General features: G+C 41.3%; 2 protein-coding genes across 5 annotated transcripts; one reads left to right on the top strand and one right to left on the bottom strand.

Annotated features, from left to right (window-relative positions):
* Positions 1–1,639: 1,639 nt before the first annotated feature.
* On the top strand, positions 1,640–9,907 carry psap (prosaposin). The gene is made up of 14 exons (XM_082556605.1): positions 1,640–1,773; positions 4,538–4,671; positions 4,857–4,931; positions 5,060–5,185; positions 5,844–6,059; positions 6,472–6,615; positions 6,703–6,759; positions 7,568–7,735; positions 7,877–7,969; positions 8,089–8,272; positions 8,456–8,619; positions 8,707–8,787; positions 9,027–9,134; positions 9,280–9,907. Exons 1-14 carry the CDS (start codon positions 1,740–1,742, stop codon positions 9,313–9,315), a joined length of 1,620 nt encoding a protein of 539 aa, XP_082412731.1. The 5' UTR covers positions 1,640–1,739; the 3' UTR covers positions 9,316–9,907.
* Positions 9,908–10,556: 649 nt separating this feature from the next.
* On the bottom strand, positions 10,557–21,672 carry slc29a3 (solute carrier family 29 member 3). 4 transcript variants are annotated; one of them, XM_082556609.1, is made up of 8 exons: positions 18,941–19,036; positions 18,629–18,715; positions 17,646–17,788; positions 17,149–17,561; positions 16,612–16,694; positions 14,912–15,138; positions 11,996–12,158; positions 10,557–11,657 (listed from the first exon to the last, which is right to left on the bottom strand). In XM_082556609.1, the coding sequence occupies exons 4-8, from the start codon at positions 17,476–17,478 to the stop codon at positions 11,051–11,053; spliced, it is 1,410 nt and encodes a 469-aa protein (XP_082412735.1). In that variant the 5' UTR covers positions 17,479–17,561; positions 17,646–17,788; positions 18,629–18,715; positions 18,941–19,036; the 3' UTR covers positions 10,557–11,050. The 4 variants fall into 4 exon arrangements, with proteins under 4 accessions (XP_082412735.1, XP_082412736.1, XP_082412734.1 ...); XM_082556610.1 differs by lacking the exons at positions 18,629–18,715; positions 18,941–19,036 and adding an exon at positions 21,568–21,672; XM_082556608.1 differs by lacking the exon at positions 18,941–19,036 and having other exon boundaries at positions 18,629–18,732.
* Between the last annotated feature and the right edge of the window lie 245 nt (positions 21,673–21,917).

Genomic DNA, 21,917 nt, shown 5'->3' with positions numbered 1-21,917 from the left:
ATTTGCTTTAGCAAACCTCAAGCGGCTCTGTTTGTGCTGTGGGCAGAGAAAAGGCTTCCTCTGCATCACACTAGCATACAGCATCTTCTTGTGTAAAGTACGCCGAATGGTTAAATGATGCACAGTGACTCCATCTGCTGCAAGATGCTGTTGTAGGTCTTTGGTGCTGGTCTGTGGGTTGACTGACTGTTCTCACCATTCGTTGCTTCTGTCTATCCGAGATTTTTCTTGGTCTGCCACTTCGAGCCTTAACTTGAACTGAGCCTGTGGTCTTCCATTTTCTCAATATGTTCCAAACTGTTGAAACAGACAGCTTAAATCTCTGAGACAGCTTTCTGTATCCTTACCCTGAACCATGATGGTGAACAAGCTTTGTCTTCAGGTCATTTGAGAGTTGTTTTGAGACCCCCATGTTGCTACTCTTCAGAGAAAATTAAAAGAGGAGGGAAACTTAAAATTGACCTCCTTAAATACTCGTTCTCATTATTGGATTCACCTGTGTATTTAGGTCAGGGGTCACTGAGCTTACCAAGGCAATTTGAGTTCCAATGATTAGTTCTAAAGGTTTTGGAATCAATAAAATGACAACAGTGCCCAAATTTATGCACCTGCCTGATTTTGTTTAAACAATTATTTCACACTTTCTATAAATCCAATAAACGTCATTTCACTAATAAGATATCACTGTGTGTGTCTCCTATATGATATATTTAACTGACATTTTTATTGTAACAACCAACGATTTATACAGCAAATTAATGACTATTAACAAGGTTGCCCAAACTTTTGCATCCAACTGTATAATATAAATATAATAAACAAAAAAGTAATAGCACATAATTATAGACTGTAAGATGCTAGCAGGCTGGGCATACATGGAACACCATAACCATTGTATACAGGAACATCTGTGGCGAGTATGGCGTGGAAGTGCTGAGGTCAAGATGGGACACACCCACTAGGGTGGTTGAGAATGACCAAGCCAAGATGCTGTGGGACTTCCAGATACAAACTGGTGATGGCTAACCAACCAGACATTGTAGTGTTAGACAAGCAGAAGAAGATGGCTACAGTGATAGATGTAGTTTTACCTAATGACAGCATCGGAGTGCTCGGTGCAGTGACACGCAAGCTAGGCGAGTGGCTCCAGCAGATTCCAGGAACAACATCCAAGATCTCCGTCCAGAAGAGCGCAAGACCCTCAAGCTCCCAGACCTTTGCTAGAGGACCAAAGCTTGAACGATAGGCCCGCCCATAGGGGTAAGAGGGGAATTTATATGTAGAATTTAAATGCATACATTTTGATTACTCGATATTCTGTCCACATTTCAACAATCAAAACTAAATGTATTTATTTGATTAACTTTCAACTTCAAATTCTTTATTAACTAAAAATTGTTGACTACTTTCTTGGCCCACCACGGAGCCCTCACTGTAGAAACTATGCATTTCCCCTAGATATCTGTACAAATATTACAACTACTTAAAAATCTGTTTAGTCAAAAGTTCTGGTTGCTCACAAGTGTGTTTGAATTAAAAACAACAACAAAACAAAACAACCCCCCAATCGGCGTTTCGAGGTACTATGACGGTAGGCTGAGAGTCACATGTTTCGATCAGCTGACCGTGAACCATAAAGGCATCAACACCCTCGCGCTCTGCATTGCAGTGCTCGCCCTTCTCCAGTCAATCCTCCCCGACAACCAACACAAACACAGGGCTCGGAAAACAGCGCAGTCATGCTGCTCCTAACTCTTCTTTTGGTGTCCTCAGGTAGTATTAACAGAAGTAGACAAATAATGTGTGTGTGTGTGTGCGCGTTTTTTTTTTAACACTATAGGTGACCTGATTTCGACAGATTTTGGTTGTGTAACTATGTGCGTTTTAACATCAATAGGCGGAAGCGTATACCGGGAATTATTTTTTATTTATTTGTTAATAAAGTAACCTGGGATTTTGTTTTCAGTATATAATATATAAATAATATTCTACAAGTTTTATAGACATATTTAAAGCGATGTCAAGTGAATCTTTAACCGCGTGACTTTGAAGTTTATTGTTTTACCGTTGGCCTTAGCTGTGCTAACTCAAGCTTTTCAGCTAATGCTAACTAGCTATTTCAGCTAACTAACGTTGCTACATCAGTTACCTAAAAATAGCGTTTACGTGTATAAATATGGTAGAACACTACAATAGAAAACCGATCAGTCAGTTAACTGTTGTAGACCCCTGTTTAGCCCAGGCTATGTACAGTATCTGGTGCTTTGTTGACTACTGGTAATGTTGAAGGGGAAGTTTACGTTTGATCTACTAAAGCAACACTTTCGTTTCACCCACACCGAAATGTTGAATTTGAAACTTTCTTTTCAGTCTTTGTTTCTTTTAGGGGATTTTGGAACGGGACCTATACTTGTGCTTCACTTTGAGTCGTGTTCATGGGTTTATCCTTATATTGTGATAAAACTGTGTCACCAATACCAACCGTTTATTTCTGCAATGAAACCAAATGTGCCATTTGGACTATGGACTATCATGACAGAAGCCTGGTTTCCTTACTGACCATTGGCAGGGCTGTTTTATTCACACACAGACTTCTTTGCTTTAGTTACTGCTTAGTTTCACCTGAATTTCTGGGTGAAACCTAACTTCAGTGTTTTACATCCACATTCCTGCATTGGCATTCCTGCTCCCGCATGTTTTGGGCTTAGTCATATTGTTTAACATGTGTCGTGTACTTTCTGCTGATAGTTGGTGGTTTGGATCACAAAAACAGTGTAGCCTGTCTCATTAAACAGGTTTATACCACAGGTTACATGCTGATATTGCAAAATCCAATCTGAATCCTGCTTAAAGCCTGTTGTGCTTTACTGGGTCATGTGATCGTGATTACTCACCTCAAGTGTTTTTCTGTTGTTTTCTTTCTTTCTTTCTTTTCTTGACTTTATAGAAACCCAAATGTAGGCTTTTAGGTCACACAGAATTTGTTGACTTACTGTAAAACTTTTTCTTGCCATAAAATGCAGAACAGGCAGTTTCTATTGTTGTCTGCGTCAGAACAGCTTGTCATTTTGTATAAAAAGCATGTGACCCTGCATACACTGTAGCTGGTGATTGAAGGTTTGCTGGTTCAGCCTGTCCTTCGTTGCTCATTCTTGGCCGTTATCACTCAAGTCTGCTCACTGGCCTTGAAATCCAATAATCAGTGAGTGTAAGCTTACTTTTAGTTTGTCACAATTTTTCAAATGTAGGTTTTGTGACATGCAGATAGTTTGGATCTTCATTTCAAAACCATTAATGGGCAAAACAGGAAACACTGCATGCAAAACATGCCTTCCTGCATCACTTTTTCACTTCAGCAAACATGAAGAACAGTAAAGGCTTCTTTTTTGCATTGAGCTATACACACAACCCCTCACCCACCTCCCCGATTCCTACTTCTGCAATTGTGATGCATGAGTGAGCAATTAAATTCCCCTGATGTGGTCATGCCAGAGATAGACATGCTAATAGGGTTTTAGCCCCCCCCCCCCCCCCCCCCCCCCCCCCCCATTAATGGTCATAAACCTTAGCAAAGTATAGCTGGGTACCCACAGTCCTCAGTGATTTGTAAATTATCTTGGTTTTAAGTGAGCCTCATTAGTATGGAGAGATAAGGGTGCTGAAACACAGACAAAACATAGAAACGCACGACAAAAAACGACAACAAAAAACCCCTCACTACTTTCTGAAAAACCTCTTAGAACTCAGCCGACATGGTTAACAGCTGACCTTTTGTCAGTCATCTTTACAGAGTTGTTTAAAATTCAACCTGCAGGGCAGTGTCTTATTGAAATCATACTTTCAGTTGAGGAAGTTGGCCTTGAATTTCCTTTCTGTGGTATGAAGTCCTGCTTGATAAAGTCATACTTTGTATTTTTGGTCTAATCGAGCTAGTTTAGCCTATTTTAAAACTTTAAACATAGTTGAAGTATAACCTAAAAGAAGAAAATGACAACCCTGAAAAACAAATGTATCGGTTTCCATTGCTGTCATATAAAGCAGTGGTGAACTTGCCGAGGAATATGATTTTGTTATGAGATTGCTTTTTGATCTCTCTGTAACTGCTGCTTTAGATTTCTGCAGTGAATCTCTGTAAAGGTTTAAGATGTAACCTATGTAAGTGGTGTCTGACACTGTTGCCTGTCAGAGGTTGTCCTAATCTTATATTTGGTGTCATGGCTGACACCAAATATATATTTATATTATAATATTTTTTTTTTTTTTTTTTTTTTTTGCCCCAGAGTCCCCACTCTTTATTGTAGTCCTATTTTTATCCTTTCACCACAGAGGCAAATATATTTGTCCCTCAAGTTCTTCCACTTCTTTGTACATTCCCTCACGTCCATTCTGATAGCTAAAGTTATCTCCGTCCAGGAATTTGCTTACATTCGTGAGCACTCATGTTGCTACTATCATCAGTATTCCTTGGTTTGAGGTGATGATTTAACACAAAAGTATAAATTGTCTGTCAAAGCATGACTCGTTGTCCTCTTCACAGCGGTGGCAACTCCTCTGCTGGGCACTGAGCAGTGTGCTCGTGGCCCCCCCTACTGGTGTAACAATGTGAAAACTGCATCTCTGTGTGGAGCTGTGACTCACTGCCAGCAGAATGTGTGGAACAAGCCCCAGATGGTGAGTGACCTGTGTATATATATTTTTTTAATTCCCCAAATGGCAAACTGTTCTGTTCTGCTTTCTCCTACATTGAAATGTGTAGTTAGGCAAACATGAATTAATTTTTTTTGTATTGGGATCTTTGGTTTACTTAAAACATTTTTAGCAGCTTTTTATTTACACACTCAATACTCTGGTTTCAGAAATCTGTGCCATGTGAGCTGTGTAAAGAGGTTCTGACTGTGGTTGGGCAAGTACTGAAGGAGAATGCCACTGAGGTAAGGCCAAAAGATCCACAACTTGGGTTTTTTTTTTTTGTTTTTTTTGTTTTTTTTTTTTAAATAAGAGTTTCCTGCAACCACACTAAGATTTAAACATTGGTATTTGCATATTTCTGTGACTGCAGGCTGAGGTCCTAGGGTACCTGGAGAAGGCCTGCCAACTCATCCCTGATCAAGATTTGAGTAAAGAGTGCAAAGAGAGGGTGGATGACTACTTCCCCATTCTCATGGGAATCATCGAGGGAGAACTGGTGAGCTTCTTGAATCTGTTTGTGCAAGCTTTCACTTTAAATATAGGCGGCCATTAGCATTTGGACAAAAAAAACATTCATTATTGAGTTTGCCTTAGAGTTATACTGTCATAAGGTTTACATTTTGAACCATATTGAATGCTTTCAAATATAACCCATAGATTCTTTTAAACATCGTTTGCTTTGTCTGTGCATTTATCATTCTGCTCTTATTAGGACTGTAAGTAAATACCCCATCTGTTAGTTCTTTCTTTCTAAAGGGAAACACAAGTGGTTGTGTGACCAGAGTGCACCCAGCTTAAAAAGGGCTATTGATGGGGAAATGAGTTTTAACTCAAAATGGGAACAGAGTAGTCATTGTGCAATACTAAACCCATGACTAGGAGCATTTAGTATAGTTGTCTTAACGCACACCTGCTACAGCATTCTTGGGGGGGGGGGAGAGAAAGGAGAATCCATTTAGTATTTACTAAACCAGTTTGTTCGCACAGGAAATGCAGGCTTTTTTTATTTTTTTTTATTTTTTATTTTTTAAGCACAGTCGAATTAAAGGATTTCACTTCTCTTTAGGCTAATGTGTGTGGAAGCAAAGTGTTTTGGTCAAAGGGAGTTTAAAATGGGGAAGGTATTGAAAGTAATATGAAGTTGTGTTTATTAGGATGATCCTGGCGTGGTGTGCGCAGCCATGGGACTCTGTCAGTCACAGCAGGCAGCCCTGGCTAAGGTTCAGGCCCAGCAGCAGCTCTTGTCCAATGAAATACCTCAAGTTGACCTTTCCCAGCAAGTGTCTCCCTTCCTCTTCAATGTGCCCGGGCTCCTTTATCCTCTGGAGAACCACAAAGAGGAGGCTTCCAAACAAGAGTCTCCAAAGCAGGTAAGCTTGAAATGTCCTCAACAACAGGGTGGCTGTAGCTCAGGTGGCAGAGCAGGTCAGCCACTAATCATAAGGTCGGTGGTTCGATCCCAGGCTGCATCCTGGCTGCATGTCAAATATCCTTGGGCAAGATACTAACCCCATGTTTGCCTACTGGTGGTGGTCAGAGGGCCTGGTGGCGCCTGTGTCCGGCAGCCTCGCCTCTGTCAGTGCGCCCCAGGGCAGCTGTGGCTACAATGTAGCTTGCCATCGCCAGTGTGTGAATGTGTGTGTGAATGGGTGAATGACTGAATGTAGTGTAAAGCGCTTTGGGGTCCTATGGACTAGAAAAGCGCTATACAAATGCAGGCCATTTACCTGCTGTTAAGTGTACTCTTTATTTGGCACTGAAACTTGCCTGTCTTCTTTGTAGGAAAGTGATACGGTGTGCGAGGACTGCATCAAACTGCTGACTGATGCTCAGGCAGAGGCCAAAGCCAATTCTTCATTTATCGACTCTCTCATTGAGAATATTGAGAAGCAGTGTGATATGCTGGGGCCAGGCTTGGCTGACCAGGTAAATATCCCATGTGTGGGTTTCTTCACCACACCCAGGAGGGAGAAAAACAAAGCTTTTCTAATACCTATACTTCTGTCTTTGCAGTGTAAGCAATATGTTAGCCAGTATGGAACCCTGGTTGTTCAGCAGCTCATGTCTATGGTGAGTCTTCTGGTTCCTTTTGATGATGTGCTTTAACCTTCTGTTTGACTTTTTGAAGCTACAATGTGGCTTTAATAGTTATTTCATTGTAGTACTTAAGCTTAGAAGCAAATGCAGCAATACATTTTTGTAGAACAGCACCACCTGGCCTGCTGACTTAAACTTGGTCATGTTTGCTTGTTCTCCTTTCAAATTTTATCTTCTTACTTTGTTTGTTTTCGCCTGTGTTCCTTTGTTACTTTTCTCCTCTCCATTCATGTCTTTTTGCTCTGTTTTCTCCTACTCTGGGTTTTGTATGCTGCTCCCCAGGAACAGGTAGGTCATTCTGTGTTCAGCCTGTAGCCTTTTAACCCTTAGCTCTTGAGACACGTGCGAATGATGGTCTAATTATACTTTTTTTTTGAACACTGGGCTTGTTTGGTTAATGACCTGACACTTTGGTGCCTGTTTGAACACTATGGAGTAGGGCCACAGTCAGAGCATGCACTTTACTTGGTTCTTGTGATATGTGCCTAGGTTATGTTAGTTTAAAGAATCAAGTCAGCTATGAGGTGCACCGGTCTTTCCTGGTTCTTCATGCTGCACCTGAAATGACAGTTTGTGCCACCATGAGTGTGTGTGTGTATTGCAGTGTGTGTGCTGGTAAAACAAAGATGTAGTAGGTGTATGTGCATAAAAACTCCTGCATATTGCATGGGTGGCAATGTGGAATTTTTATGCTATAAGCATGAAACTTTACTTTAAATTACTTACCAAAACAAAAACTTTGGCTTTTAATCCTGAGTAATTGTGTTGCTTCCTTCCTCAGCAACCCAGAGAAATCTGTGCCTTTGCTGGCTTTTGTGCTGGAACGAAGAAATCCATTCCCATGATGACACTTCAGGCCGCTAAGACTGTGCCCGCCGCCAAGCTTTTCCCTGCCGCCAAGCTTTTCCCTGCCACTAAGGTAGACTCTGCTGCAGAAACGTCTGGCAAGGTATAGTATGTTGGATAGTGTACAGTGGTTAATCGTGATTTTTGTATTTGATATTTATTTTATTTTTAAAAAAAAAGATAATTAAAGACTGGTCGTATAGCAGTGTATTGCACATGCTAATGAGCCATACCCTGTTTCCAGCCCATGGTCCGTGTCCGTGATTCCCCAACCTGTACCATCTGCGAGTATGTGATGAAACAGTTGGAGAGCATGGTGCAGCAACATTCTACAGAGGTGGGCTGTGTAACACTTAATATGTCCAGTATGATCATAAAAATAAGCTACAAACTGCTGCCAACATAATACTGGTGTGGTTTGCTCTGCTGACCGACTAACCTGTCTGTCCTGTGCAGGAGGAGATTATTCACGCTGTGGAGCAAGTGTGCTCAATCCTGCCCTCCTCTTTGAGTTCCCAGTGCAAGGATCTGATTGAGACATATGGTCAGGCTATCATTGATCTGCTTGTGCAGGAGGCTGATCCCAAAACTGTCTGCACAGTGCTGGGACTTTGCAATGGTCAAGGACGTGCATATGTTGGTAAGTTCTTAGTCTTCAGAGCACGCTCTATGCAGATGTACATTGTGCTTTAGCTAGCTGGAGCCTATCCTAGCTACCCTAAGGCAAGAGGCATCGCTGGACAGATTGCCAGGCTGTTGCAGGGCTAAACATTTAAGCATTTAAATACATGGATGGATAATCACTCCTAAAACTGTTTCACAGTTGCACTTGACAAGCCCCGCTTTAAGGTCGGAGGCTACTGTGAGGTGTGTAAAGCTGTAGTCAGTTACATCGACGGCATCCTGGAGAAGAATGCAACAGAGGCTGAGATTGAGGAAGCTGTGAGAAAAGTATGCAACTTTCTGCCTGACTCTTACAAGACTGAGGTGAGTAGATGTGCTAATTAATCTTGTGGAACTCTTTTACCTGTCCTCATGTGACACCCTTACATTTTAACTGTGGTTTGTCAACAGTGTGACCAGTTGGTCCAACAGTATGAGCCAATTCTTGTCCAGTTGCTGCTCGAGATGCTTGACCCAGACTTTGTGTGCATGGTAAAAGGATTACTTATTTCAAAATGATAATAAAGTTAACTGGTAGTATGTTTCACTGGACTTTAAATGATTAAACACTGAAATAGGAATGTTTTTAACTCCAAAAACCATACAGCTTACATCGAATGCTGAAATGTATACATTTTTGGTCATTAGCAGTAAATGAGATTGTTATGGCTTAAACTGCATACCTGCAGCTTAGTTTTTAACGTCTGAGGTTTTTTTTGCGTGTGTTCTAGAAATTGGGAGCTTGCCCTGGTGCTGCACACAGACTGCTGGGGACAGAGCGGTGCAGCTGGGGACCTTCATTCTGGTGCAAGAACATGGAGACCGCACAACAGTGCAATGTGAGTAGTTTGAAATTTGATTGAACATATTTTTGGGTATCTTATTAACCATTTGGTGTCAAAATGCCACTGGAACTGATTGTAAACTGTTTAAGCTCAACCTTACTCTAATACGTCTCTACAACCACTTGTTTTTGTCTTTCAGGCCGTGGCTCATTGCCAACGCCATGTGTGGGTATAGAGGACGACCCATACAAACTGACCTGTAGGGAATTAAACAGAAATACTCTAGTGCTGCATCCCACTGTTCATTTTTGTGTTTAAATTAACTTTGATATTTTAAATGATGTTATGGTGGAAAGGGACTAGTGTTTTCTTCTTTTCCCCCTCCAACAAAGTATTGGATTATTGGGCAGGGGGGAGTAATTACATGTATAGTGGCACACAATTGCTTCACTGTCTGCTTTTCAAAATTGGCATCGTTTGAGTTGCACTTGGTTTTTCTTTTACTGGGAGAGGTGAAAATAAGAACACAATTTTCACATTTGCTTTCTTCTCTATGGTAGTACTCTTTGCAAATACAAATGATTCAGTTCATTAGTTGATCTGTAAATCTGCAGTAATAAATTTCTCTGAAACATATTTTGTAGAGATTTGTTTTTATGAGCTAACACAGGAGGTTAATCAGAGTGTAATTTGAGTTCACTCTTTAACTGTTTGTAAATCTGTGTGCTTCTAATGCACTAAACTTCTCAGAATTAAATGTCTGCTTGAAACGCTGAGGTAATTGTTACAGTGCAAACTTTTTAACAAATAAAGCGATTCCCAATCTATTGTTTGGTTTTTTCCTTGTATTGTGACTGGAATTTCCCTCAAACTTACTATGGTGAAAGGACTGGTTCTTGTATAACGCTTTTCTACTCAGCCTTAGCACCCAAATCTTCACACAGCATTCCTCATTTATACAAGTCCTTTACTTTTAATGCTTTCTAATGTTCACACTCCAGTGGATCCACCCATCAAAGTGACATTTAGTATCTTGCCCAAGGAAATTTGGCATGCAGACTGGAGCAGCTACGGATGAAAACACCAACCTTCTGATTATTAGATGGTGTTGTGTGGACTGAACCTGTAAAAAGATGCTCACACATTTAATTGCTGCGATATCTTTAAGAGTCCAATTTCAGTCTGTTTTTCTACATGATAAAAAATAGTATTTATTAGTAGGAAAATGTGTAAAACGTCATAGCAATACAAATAAAGTCCAATATACACACCATCCAGTGGGTGTTTGAGTCTTTGCTGGGCCTATTCTTTGCTGCTGCACTCGATCAGCTCTGCTCTAAAGCTTTGTGTGCTGTCTGCTGCAACCTGAAGAAAATGCTAGAGACTCAGATTAAAGAAGCTGCGAGGAAAGTATGGAACTGTCTCTGACAAGACAATGGTGTACTTGTATTAAAAACTAATGATCCTCACACAAAACCTCTTCCAGAGTTTTATTTGTTGTCCATCAATACAGCCAGTAGTAATGTAGTACAGCAAAACGCATTGAGAAGTAAGGCAAACCACAGCATGTAGATTTGTTTTTTTAAACTGTTCATCAAGATGTGTCGAGGTTCATAGCAGGTAGACAGGATCAAGCCACATGTTCGAAATCCTTTAACCAAGTATTTTCACCCAAAGCCTTATTTAAAAAAAAAAAAAAAAAAAGTAAATATCATTTTTACAATTTACCGAGTACCCCAAAATTGTCATCTGATTTTTAAAAATTTTAAAATCTGTTTCTTATAGACAGCAGTGATTACAAATCACTTCATAAATGTAAACATATTAATGCGAGGTATAAAGAAATTAAGGCATGTTGGTCAAGTGAAAAGCTTATTGGCAACTCCCCCTGAGCAGATACCTGACTTTACTGGTGCATGCTGCAGTTCTGATTCACCTGAACATGACCAGGTTACTGTGTACCAGCCTGATCAGATATAGTGCACGATGAGCACAGACAATGCAGATCCAACAGCCAGTCCCAGAGCGAGAAAGAAAGACATGATCACTCCTGTGGCCTCTGCCAGCTCTCGATGTACCACCTTTGGGCCGTAGATCATTGGCAGTGTGCCTAAGTAGCCATTAGAGAGACCCAGCAGGCAGTTAAAGAGCACCGGATACGCATCATGATTGAACACTACTGTAAGGAGGTGATCCCTTGGCTGGTAGTTACAGAGCATGAGGAGTGGTACCATAACGGAGCGACACAGCACCAGCACAGGCAGGACTTTACTTGTGGGACCAGGGACCTGCAGCCAGGCTGTGGCCATCCTGCCACATAAATCTGCTACGTTGTACAGGAGGAAACAGCTAAGAGGCACAAAGTAAGTGGTTGTCCAGGGGCTGCCACTATCCTTGTTAACAGACTGTATTCCTGAGGATACAGCAGGGAATACCATGATGGAGACAGAAAAGACATAGAAGACACTCAGTCCGAGCAGCCAAATCTTCTTAAGGATGGGTCGCAAAGGTGGGGTTTTGTTTCCAGCACCTTCATCCTCGCTCATCCCACCTGGACTACTGCATGCCATGTAGTGTCTAAAGAATAAAAATGGTGAATTGGAACAGGTTCATTATTATTATTGATTTATAGTTGCTTCATCATTAAATACATTTATTTCACATGCATTTAATGCATTAACTAAATATACAATATGCAGAAAATGACTGGCACAGGTTAATTTAGAACCCATTCCAGATCTTAATTTATTATAATGGTTTTGAGGGGTTTTTAAACCCACCCTGTGTATGACACGAACACTGGTTCAGGTGAAATCACAAATAATGATATAAACTACACAAGAGCACATTTGTACATTCAAAATACAGATGTGGTTGGTGGTGTATTTAACCACATGGAAACCAGAACTACTGACCTTGAATATGCCAGCCTGGGCAACAGCAAATATGTGATGATGCAAAGCAGAATGAAGACATCCGCCGTGAGGAAATAGACCAGAGCGCTGTTTGTCACATCTTTAGCTATGGCTAGGTCCGCTATTGAGGCTAAAGCACTCAGTGTACCTCCCATAGCCTGACCTGAAGCAGAAAAGGAGCTTGGTTTAAGTATTGTGCAGTAGATAAAAGTCTTGCATTGTTGCCTCTTTAAATTGATTGTTTGTTTTCTTTTTAAATGTTATAAGCTTTATTAGAAAGCAGGCTGAAAGGAAATGAGAAAGAGAGGCAGTGATCCAGCATCCCAAATTCTTAATTCAGTGTGTTATATAATAAAAAGGGAGTCAAAAATTGGGGCCATCTTTACTATAAGGGTTCTGGGAGACTTCAACAGAGCCAACATGAAGAAGGTTCTCCCCAAATACTATCAGCACATCTCCTTCCCCACAAGAGGTGATCAAACATTGGACCATTGTTACACTCCATTCAAAGAGTGCTACAAACCCCTTCCCCGCCCAGCTTTTGGTAAGGCAGACCATTGTTCCATTCTGCTGCTGCCTGCATACAGACAAAGACTGAAACAGGAAAAAACAGCTTCCAGGGTTATTTACAAATGGGACAGTGAGGCTGAGGAGGTCCTGCAGGACTGCTTTGAGACAACTGACTGGCAGATATTTGTGGATGCAGCTGATGGCAACATCAATGAACTCACAGACTCGGTCATTGGATATATTGGAAAGTGCATGGATGATACCATCACAAAAACCACTGTCTGCATATATCCAAATCAGAAACCCTGGGTAAATAAAGACGTTCGCGCCAAGCTAAAAGTGCAGACCTCTGCCTTTAACTCCGGGGATGCTGATGCATATAAAGCAGCCATGTACGACCTCCGAAAGTCCATAAAAAAGGCCAGAAAGGACTACAGGAACAAAAATGGAGTCCAGCTACCACAGCTTTGACACCAGGCGACTGTGGAATGGACTGCGCTGCATCACTGACTACAAGAAGGACAACACAGGCAGTGTTCAGCCCACTGCATCTCTCGCAGACGAGCTTAACAACTTCTATGCTCGTTTTGACGCAGACAACAGAGAGCAGATCCTCTACCCTCAGGAGGACAGTGGTCTCCTGTCTGAATGACTACCGTCCTGTTGCACTGACATCAGTCATCATGAAGTGCCTGGAGCGGCTGGTCAAAGGTCACATCTGCTCCTCCCTTCCTGACACACTGGACCCTCTTCAGTTTGCCTATCGGACAAACAGAGCCACAGAGGATGCCATCGCCCTGGCAACGCACACCACCCTCACTCACCTGGAAAAAGGGAATACATATGCAAGGATGCTCTTCATCGACTACAGCTCGGCATTTAACACCATCATCCCCTCAAAACTTGCCACGAAGCTCGTCGACCTTGGGCTGGGAACACCAACCTGCAGATGGATTCTAAACTTCCTCACAAACAGGCCCCAGGTGGTGAGAGTTGGTAAGCACACCTCCTCATCACTCATCCTGAACACAGGTACGCCACAGGGTTGTGTGCTTAGCCCCCTCCTATATTCCCTGTTCACACACGGCTGTGTTGCTAAACACGAGTCCAACATCATCATCAAGTTTGCGGATGACACAACCATCATAGGCCTCATCACAGACAACGACGAGACGGCCTATAGAGAGGAGGTGATGGCACTGTACGAGTGGTGTCTGGAAAATAACCTGACTCTCAACATCAGCAAAACTAGATAAATGATAGTGGACTACCGGAAACGGCCAGTCAGGAAACACCAGCCCATCCACATCAACGGTGTCAAGGTCGAAAGGGTCAGCAGCTTCAAATTCCTTGGAGTCAACATCACCGAGGACTTCTCCTGGACCCTTCACACAGACACTGCTGTCAGGAAAGCTCGCCAGCGGCTTTACTTCCTGAGGAGGCTGAGGAAGTTTAGCATGAATGCCAACATTACCTCAAATTTTTACAGGTGTGCAATCAAGAGCTTGCTGACGAGCTGCATCACAGTTTGGTACGGAAGCTGCTCTGCCAGCAGCCGTAAATCAGTACAGAGGGTGGTGAAGGCAGCAGAGCACATCACTGGCACGAGGCTTCCTGCCATTCAGGACATTTATCTCCAGCGATGCCTCCGTCAAGCACACAACATCATCAAGGACCACAGCCACCCAGCACATCAGCTGTTCTCCTTGTTACCATCTGGCAGACGTTACAGGAGTCTGTCGGCTCGGACTACAAGACTTAAAAACAGTTTTTACCACCAAGCCATACGACATCTCAACCACAACACTTAAACACACACAACACAGTCCACAGGACGCACTCAGAAGCTACCCTGCAGCTTCACAAGTACTCTGTTTAATCTGCACTGGTCACGCCACTTTATTGTTATTGATATTTATATTTAAAAAGTGCAATACTGTAATTTTCTGCTGCTCATTCCTGTTCAATATCCCATCTGCCCTCCCGTCATATTTCTTTTCAAGATTCACTAGTATACATTAATTTATATTTATAGATACATATATATTTAGTCATCTTTCCTCTTTTACCACATCTCTCTAATATTTTGCTCTTTACTATTTTTCTATTTATTTTATTATATTTTCTTCTACTGTACCATGCTGCTGAGTGACTGCTGCTCGTCAAACACATTTCATTGCAGTGTTGACCCTGTGCTAACTTGCATATGACAAATAAAACTGAAAACTGAAACTATACTCGTACAATGTGACGTAAGAAGTTACTACATACAGTGAAATCATCTTCATGAAGCAGCACATAATCAGGATTTGAAAACATGAGAAAATATTTGTGAGCATGCACTTTAATAAAAGACACCAGTGTCAACAAAAGACATCTCTAACTTGACTTGAATAAGATCTCTACCTGATATGAGGGCCTGAGAGATCCTCATGGGAAAGTGGCCACTGATCCCGAAAATGCTACCATAGAAGATGTTGGAGGCTCCGCTGACTACGGCCACACTGACCAGAGTGACGACTAAGAATCCCATCCTGTAGTTTGACGTGTCCACCTTCACCAGCGCTGTGGTCACCGCGAACACAAACAGGATCACAAACAGCGATGATAGGATTCGGATTCTTGAAGACACCCTATGCACACAAACACATACTGGGATTAGGCAGAAAGATCTTTGAGCTCTGTTAACATAATTGGGTTTACAAAAATAAACATGGATGTCAAATCAGCTTTTACATTTTCCTTCATACAGCGCTCTAACAGCCCAATCTTTTAGCTCTTTGGGGCATATATGACACTTATATGTTTCAGATCAACAAAATTTTAATATTAGTCCAAAGATAATCAAAGAAGATCCATAATACAGTTTGTAAATGATTATTATATTAATTAAAGGAAAATAACATAAACAAAAAAAACAAACTTAATTGCTAGTGTGCTTCGGATCAATGTCCTGCTACATAACTCAAGTGAGCCTGAGCTTCAGGACTGAACTAGTTACCGGACATTTTCCAGTTACAGGTGGAGAGAAAAATTCATGGTCTCAACAATTACAACAAACTGTCCAGGTCCTAAAGCAACCAGAGACCATCACACTACACTGTTTGACTGTTGATATGTTGTTATTTTCATGAAATGCTGTGTTAGTTTAATGTCAGATGTAGCGGGACTGAAACCTTCCAAAAAGTTCAACTTTTGTCTAGTTAGTTCACAAAAGATTTCAAGATGTTTTTTGGCAAAATGTGAGACGGGCCTTCGTGTTGTTTTTGGCCAGCAGTGGTTTCCTCCTTGGTCAAGAGATGCATCGCCCTGAGAAACTGTGTAGGGGTTGAAATGAAATGAGAATGTAAAAACTAATATTGATGATCTGAAACATGTAAATGTGATGAATATGCCAAAAACAAAAAAAAAAAAAAAAAAAAAAAACTACCAAAAACCCCCAAGAAATCAGGAAGGGAAAAATGCTTTTCCACAGCACTGTAACTGTTTTCAAGTTCATGAGCAGGAGAAACCATCAGAGTTGGAAGTAAACAACAAAGACAACAAGGGAGAAAGGCAACTTCACTTGACCAGATTTCACCCCAAATTTGAGGTTCTCTCAAAAAGGCCCCATTCATCAGAACCCATCCACAAGGCTACCATGGTAAAACCCTCTGGTCAAGTGACCCATCTCCCTGAGAAATGTGTGTAGAGGCTGAAAGTGATGCAAAAGTCACATGTATCCTCATTTGACCATTCACAATGGATTTACTTTTTTCTTTTTTTTTCCTTTTGTTGTGTTGTTTAAACATGTTATAAACTATTACGCACACACGCAGTCTGGCCTAATGTGACACAGCTAGCCTTTAATTATCCACCCCAATAATAAACACAGCTGAACAAAAATCCAGAGAGAGGGTGAAGAGACACACTAGATCAAATGTTCCAACATAAATTAGATCACCGCTGCCCTGTCCTTTAAGAACCTAGACAGGACAAATGTGACATTGTACCGTCCAATCATCCAGTAACCGAACAGCAAGGCTGAACTGTGAAAGACAGAAAACTCTCAGAGAGGACTGACCTCTGTGTGTGTGTGTGTGTGTGTGTGTGTATGGGGAGCTAACCTGTTAACAAAAACGTAGTTGAGGATCAGACACAACACAGAGGGCACAGTGGAGGCTATGGACAGATAACTTTCAAAGTAATCCTGTGAACAGAGAGATAAAAGAAAACATTTTTAATCAGTATTCACTTGAATAAAAGCAGAGAGTTATGGATGCATGTGGCATCTGACACACAAAAGAAAAAGGAAGTGAAAGGGGAGGGTGAAACGAATAAATAAATCTGTAATAGCCATTTCCTCCAAGTATAAGCAAGAGTTTATCTTGCAAAATCAAAAATTAATCAAGACTTAATGGCAGTTTGCTTTATGTTTTTCTTACACATTAATGCATACAAGTGTCACCATGAGTGAGAACAAATGAACAAATTCCACAATGCCTGGGAGCAGGCTGCAATGGTATTCAATCAGATGCAAAAAGACAGCAAGTCATATGATCTCAGACGGGGTTGCAACAGCTTCATGTCACAAGCATGCAGAATTGCCCAGATGTGTTTCTTCCTGTGAAAAACATGCATATCACGCTTTGTTAAGCACTCACACTGAGGTCTGAATGCTGCTCCTCGTTGCCGCTGTGATGAGTGTCGTTGCTAAGTTTATAGAGCCAGTAGTGTTTAGCTGTTATGAAAAAGTTCCAAGGCAGCAGGGATCCAATGCCCATCAGAAAGAAAATGATGTACACCAAATAGTACGAGTCCTCTGGACTATAGCGCACAGCCAAAGGTGGTGGGGAATTTTGGGGGAGAAGAGACGCAGAGAGGCTATGGTCTTCGCTCTCTTCGTCTTCCTCATCAGATTCATCATGGTTACCAAGTGCATTAGGAAGATATGATGAGTTAAGACTGGGGTGCACAGGCCCTGTACCGTCCATTTCCACAGACTGCGTGCCGGACACTCACAAAGCGAAGGTTGCAAAAGTGAAGAGCACCAATGCAGGAAGTTTTAAACAGAAAGCTGTGGAGGAGGAGAAGAAGAAAAATATGAGAACAAAACAAATTCACTGAGGAACTGACATTATATTGTTATTATAACGCTTACTTTTCTTAGAACTTGTCCACAGATGGGAAAAGTTTGCTCGGAGCCCATAGTCTGGAGAGGTCACTGACGCTGACAGAAATTCCGGTGAATCAGCCACCTGACATGATCAATTTCATTCAGTCTTGCATCTTCCACATCTGTTTCTTTATAACATGTAAGAAATAAAAAAAATATAAGTATCCTGTGTTTGTCACCACAGTATGGTCAGTAAACATTCACAGTAAATAGACAATCGTGACCTGCTGTGGACTGTCAAAGGAGACCAATGCCATTTCTTAATGGGCCACTGCAACTACGGATTTGAACCCACAACTAAATGCTCCATCAGAAGGAAAAGTCAGCATTTATGTCAATTATCATATTAGGGCATGTTCTTGTTGAACCATAATACTGGCTTTCGGCAATTTTATAAAGCGTCTCTACTCTTTTTTAAAAGTAAAGTATCACATGAAAGACGCTAAAAATAAGCGGCAAGTGATGCAAGCAGGACCGCTCATGAGACCAGAACAGAAGCTGCCTGAAGTGTTTGAACACCGCAGGCAGGAACAGACAAACGAAACAAAGCAGGTTCAAACTAGCACGGCTTTATCACGTCAAAAAGCGGGTCATTAAAGGCGACTGACGTGAAGCACACAGCTGACTTTGCATCTTAAAATCGTGATGTGCTGATGAGGAACAAATATTCACGTGATGCTTACCCACGAAAAAGCAACAGTAAGTAAAAACAGACTAAAGAGCCGCTTCTTTTAACAAAGTATCCTGCTAGCAGCAGTTTTTGCGACTCCCGGTGTTCATTGTAAAATTATTCAGCTCTTTTGTTGGCACTCTTCATTTTAAGGGTCGTTAATGGCGAAAAGCTGTCTTTTATTCGTTAACACCTACACGTGACCTAACAATAGATGCTAGCTAAGTGCAAAAAGAAACGTGAGCAACCTTCTCGACCCATACAAACTGTAGCTCAAGTAAAAATATTTTAAATGTACCTTTCTCTGTGGACTCCTTCGCTGTTGCTTCTGCCTTTCCTTGGCGCTTAATGGACCGCCTCAAAAACTCTGGTCAGCTGACCAGGGCTGACAACAACAACAACATCATTTCCGGTAAAAAAAAAAAAATCTTCAAAGTTAAAGCCGTAAATATTTAAAACAATCACTAGCTGATTCAAACCATATTATTTTACAAAGTGGCAAAATAAAATATCGCCGAGTTACGCTTATGTGTATAAAACTCGGAGGCATTTCAAAATATGTTTGAAAAGGATTTCCTGCGCAGACCGACTGTGTGGGGTGATGGAGCACCTCTTCAACCTGAGGCTGAGGCTGGGGAGAGTCCCACATCTCTGGAAAACCTCCTGTGTTGTACCAGTGCCAAAGACTTCACGCCCCAAGGACCTCAGACAGACCACGTGACTTTCGCGCATTGCTTTGTGGGTACCAGTGGCAACAAAATCAAAACACTGCATCAAGCGCTAGTATTTCCAGCACCGGTAATCATTAATTCTGCGGTTTTAATCCCTATTTGCATTTTATTTGCCCCCAAAACAGTTATGTACAAAACGAAAAGGCAAAGACTTCACGCCCTAAGGACCTGACATCCCACCTGATGAAGACCCTGGAGCGGCTGGTCCTGACTCAGCTTCGGCGCCTGGTGAGCTCATCACTGAATCCACTTCAGTTTGCCTACCAGCCTGGCATTGGAGCTTTCCCAGGTCTTTCCTCCCTACTGCTGTCAGACTCCACAACAAAGCCTTCAACTGATCAAACACACACATCCACACATGTGCAATAACACTAAGTGCAATACTCTTTCTGGCATCGTTGTATTATACTCATATTGTATATAGCATTTGTATTTTATTCTATTCTATTCTATTGTATATAGTATTTTATTTTATTTTATTCTACCCTATTGTGTACAGTATCTTATTGATATCTTATTCCAGTGATTTTCTCTAATTTTTCTTTGCAACTTTGCACTGTCCACTGCTGTAGCAAAACAAATTTCCCAAGCATGGGACTAATAAAGGTTATCTTATCTTATCTTATCTTATCTTATCTTATCTTATCTTATCTTATCTTATCTTATCTTATCTTAAAATGGGTTGTGGGGAAGGAAAAACCGGAAGTCTTGTCACTATAGAGACAAACACTTTCCGCTACAGCCTTTTTAAATGAAAAGCGCGGGTTTAAGTAATGAAATACTGAAAACAAATGTCTCATGTTCACAAATTTTCAGACACAGTGAACACTGCTGTTACGTGATCCTTGCTGTTAATAGGTTTCATTTTGTTTTTTACAAAGTGCAACAATTTCTATGTGAAAAATGTTTGAATTGTGCAAAAAGAGAAGAGTTTACTATGTAGAGCCATCTCTATATGGAGCGTGCATTGCCGTGTGTTACTAACAGTGTTGGGTAAGTTACTTTAAAATAGTAACTTAGTTACATTACTAGTTACTTCTCTCAAAAGTAACTCAGTTACTTCAAGTTACTCGTTACTTTCAAAGTAACTAGTTACAAGGGAAAGTAACTTTGGTTTTACTCATAATTCTCTTGTTAATGTATTGCTTCCATAACTTTGCCAGTCTTCTAGCTTGCTTACTTGCCACAAGTGCACTGTGCCACCTACCAATAGAAAGGAAAAGATAATGTGCATATTTCCACTAGAGAAATCCCACGCCTGGACCGTCATTGACTGCTGCCATGATTCTAGCCTACGTCACAGTGTCATGTGCGCCTTTTACATCAACACAAAAACTGCAGTCGTGGTGCTTTGATTGTACTCAGAACTCGGAAATTCTGCCTTCTGAATAGGAAGATGTAGGTAACACCAGACTGCAGATGAGCTGCATACAGGGCTGGACTGGGACAGAAAATTGTCCCGGGCATTTTGACTAGAGACCGGCCCACCATTATAGGAAAAATCATAAAGCCTTTGAATGAAAATAAACACTGTTGTGACAGTGATGTACACTGTTTTGATGGTATATATGCATCAATCTATCAATCGTTTGTTGTAAGATTCAGATTATTATTTTTTAAAAGCTAGACATTTTAAATGAGAATAAGAAAGAAAAGTATTTCTTTGTGCCCCCCTCTCCCTGTTAATGCCCTACCTGGCCCCCTGGCAACACTTTGCTAGACCCACCCCTGCACAGTTACCAGCTGTCAGCTACGTAGAAAAGGATCCTGGTGTTATTTGTCTCTCAGAAACAGTTCATAACTTCAACTCATTCATGTCACCTAAAAGGTAAACCTGTTTCTCCATCACCTGTTCAGCTCTGATGATTCAGTAAGGACATCTCCTGGTTTCATCTTCATGTTTCCCTCTCACCAGATAACCAAACCATATCATGACCAGCATCTTTTTTGCAGCTGTGGCTCCAGCAAACATCAGCTGATACTAGAAATTAATATTAAATAAATTCTAACAACAGCTGATCAAGCTTAAAAGTGCTGCTGTTGTTTAGCGCGACATCCGCTGGTTTCCTCTTTCGGCGCAAAGTGAGCGATAAACAAACAAGAGAGCCGATCAGCTGATCATTGATCAGTTTTCATGATTGAAGTAGAAACGGGAGAGGGAGGGGGAGAATGAGAGAAGAAGAGGCAGCTGTGCAGCAAAGACAGAATAACTCCAGCTTTGTGCCTTTTCCATTGTAGCTGAATTACGGGACAAACTGTTCCTTTTCACCTCAATAAGAAACGCGTAATATTTTCTCTGAATACCAGACGGGATGGTTGGCAACTCTAATAACTTATGAACAAAATAAAGTTCAACATCATTAACTTCATAGCACCATCCAGCTGTATAGAAACTCCGTCATGCTAGCTAGCACGCAGTACGGAAAAAGTCAGCACAACGAAAATAAACTCCACCTAAACTTGGTTTATATCTGACCCAGAGAGACTGCAGGTCATAACTTCTTACCTGAAGTTCAGTTCACACTTGGACCGGCGGCCGCCTCGGGTCTCTTTTCCTTCTGCGTCCCTTTTCCTTCATCCACCTGCTGCCTCCACCACTTTCTAATGTTACTGAATCTGTGGAAGCTCCGCGATAGCCACCACATGAAGTAACGAGTAACGAGCCAATCTAAATCCCAGTAACGAGTAACGCGTTCCTGATTTTGGCATAATAACTAGTTACCGTGCTCGTTACCACAATAATAACGTAGTTACTGTAACGCGTTACTTAATAACGCGTTAGTCCCAACACTGTTTACTAATATAGACCAAAAAATATTTTAACAAGTGACCCAAAAACAGTTTTCTTTGCAGACA

This window comes from Aulonocara stuartgranti (assembly GCF_965226115.1).
Source record: "Aulonocara stuartgranti genome assembly, chromosome: 13".
NCBI lineage: Eukaryota > Metazoa > Chordata > Actinopteri > Cichliformes > Cichlidae > Aulonocara > Aulonocara stuartgranti.
This window is presented reverse-complemented; position numbering and strand designations above follow the sequence as displayed.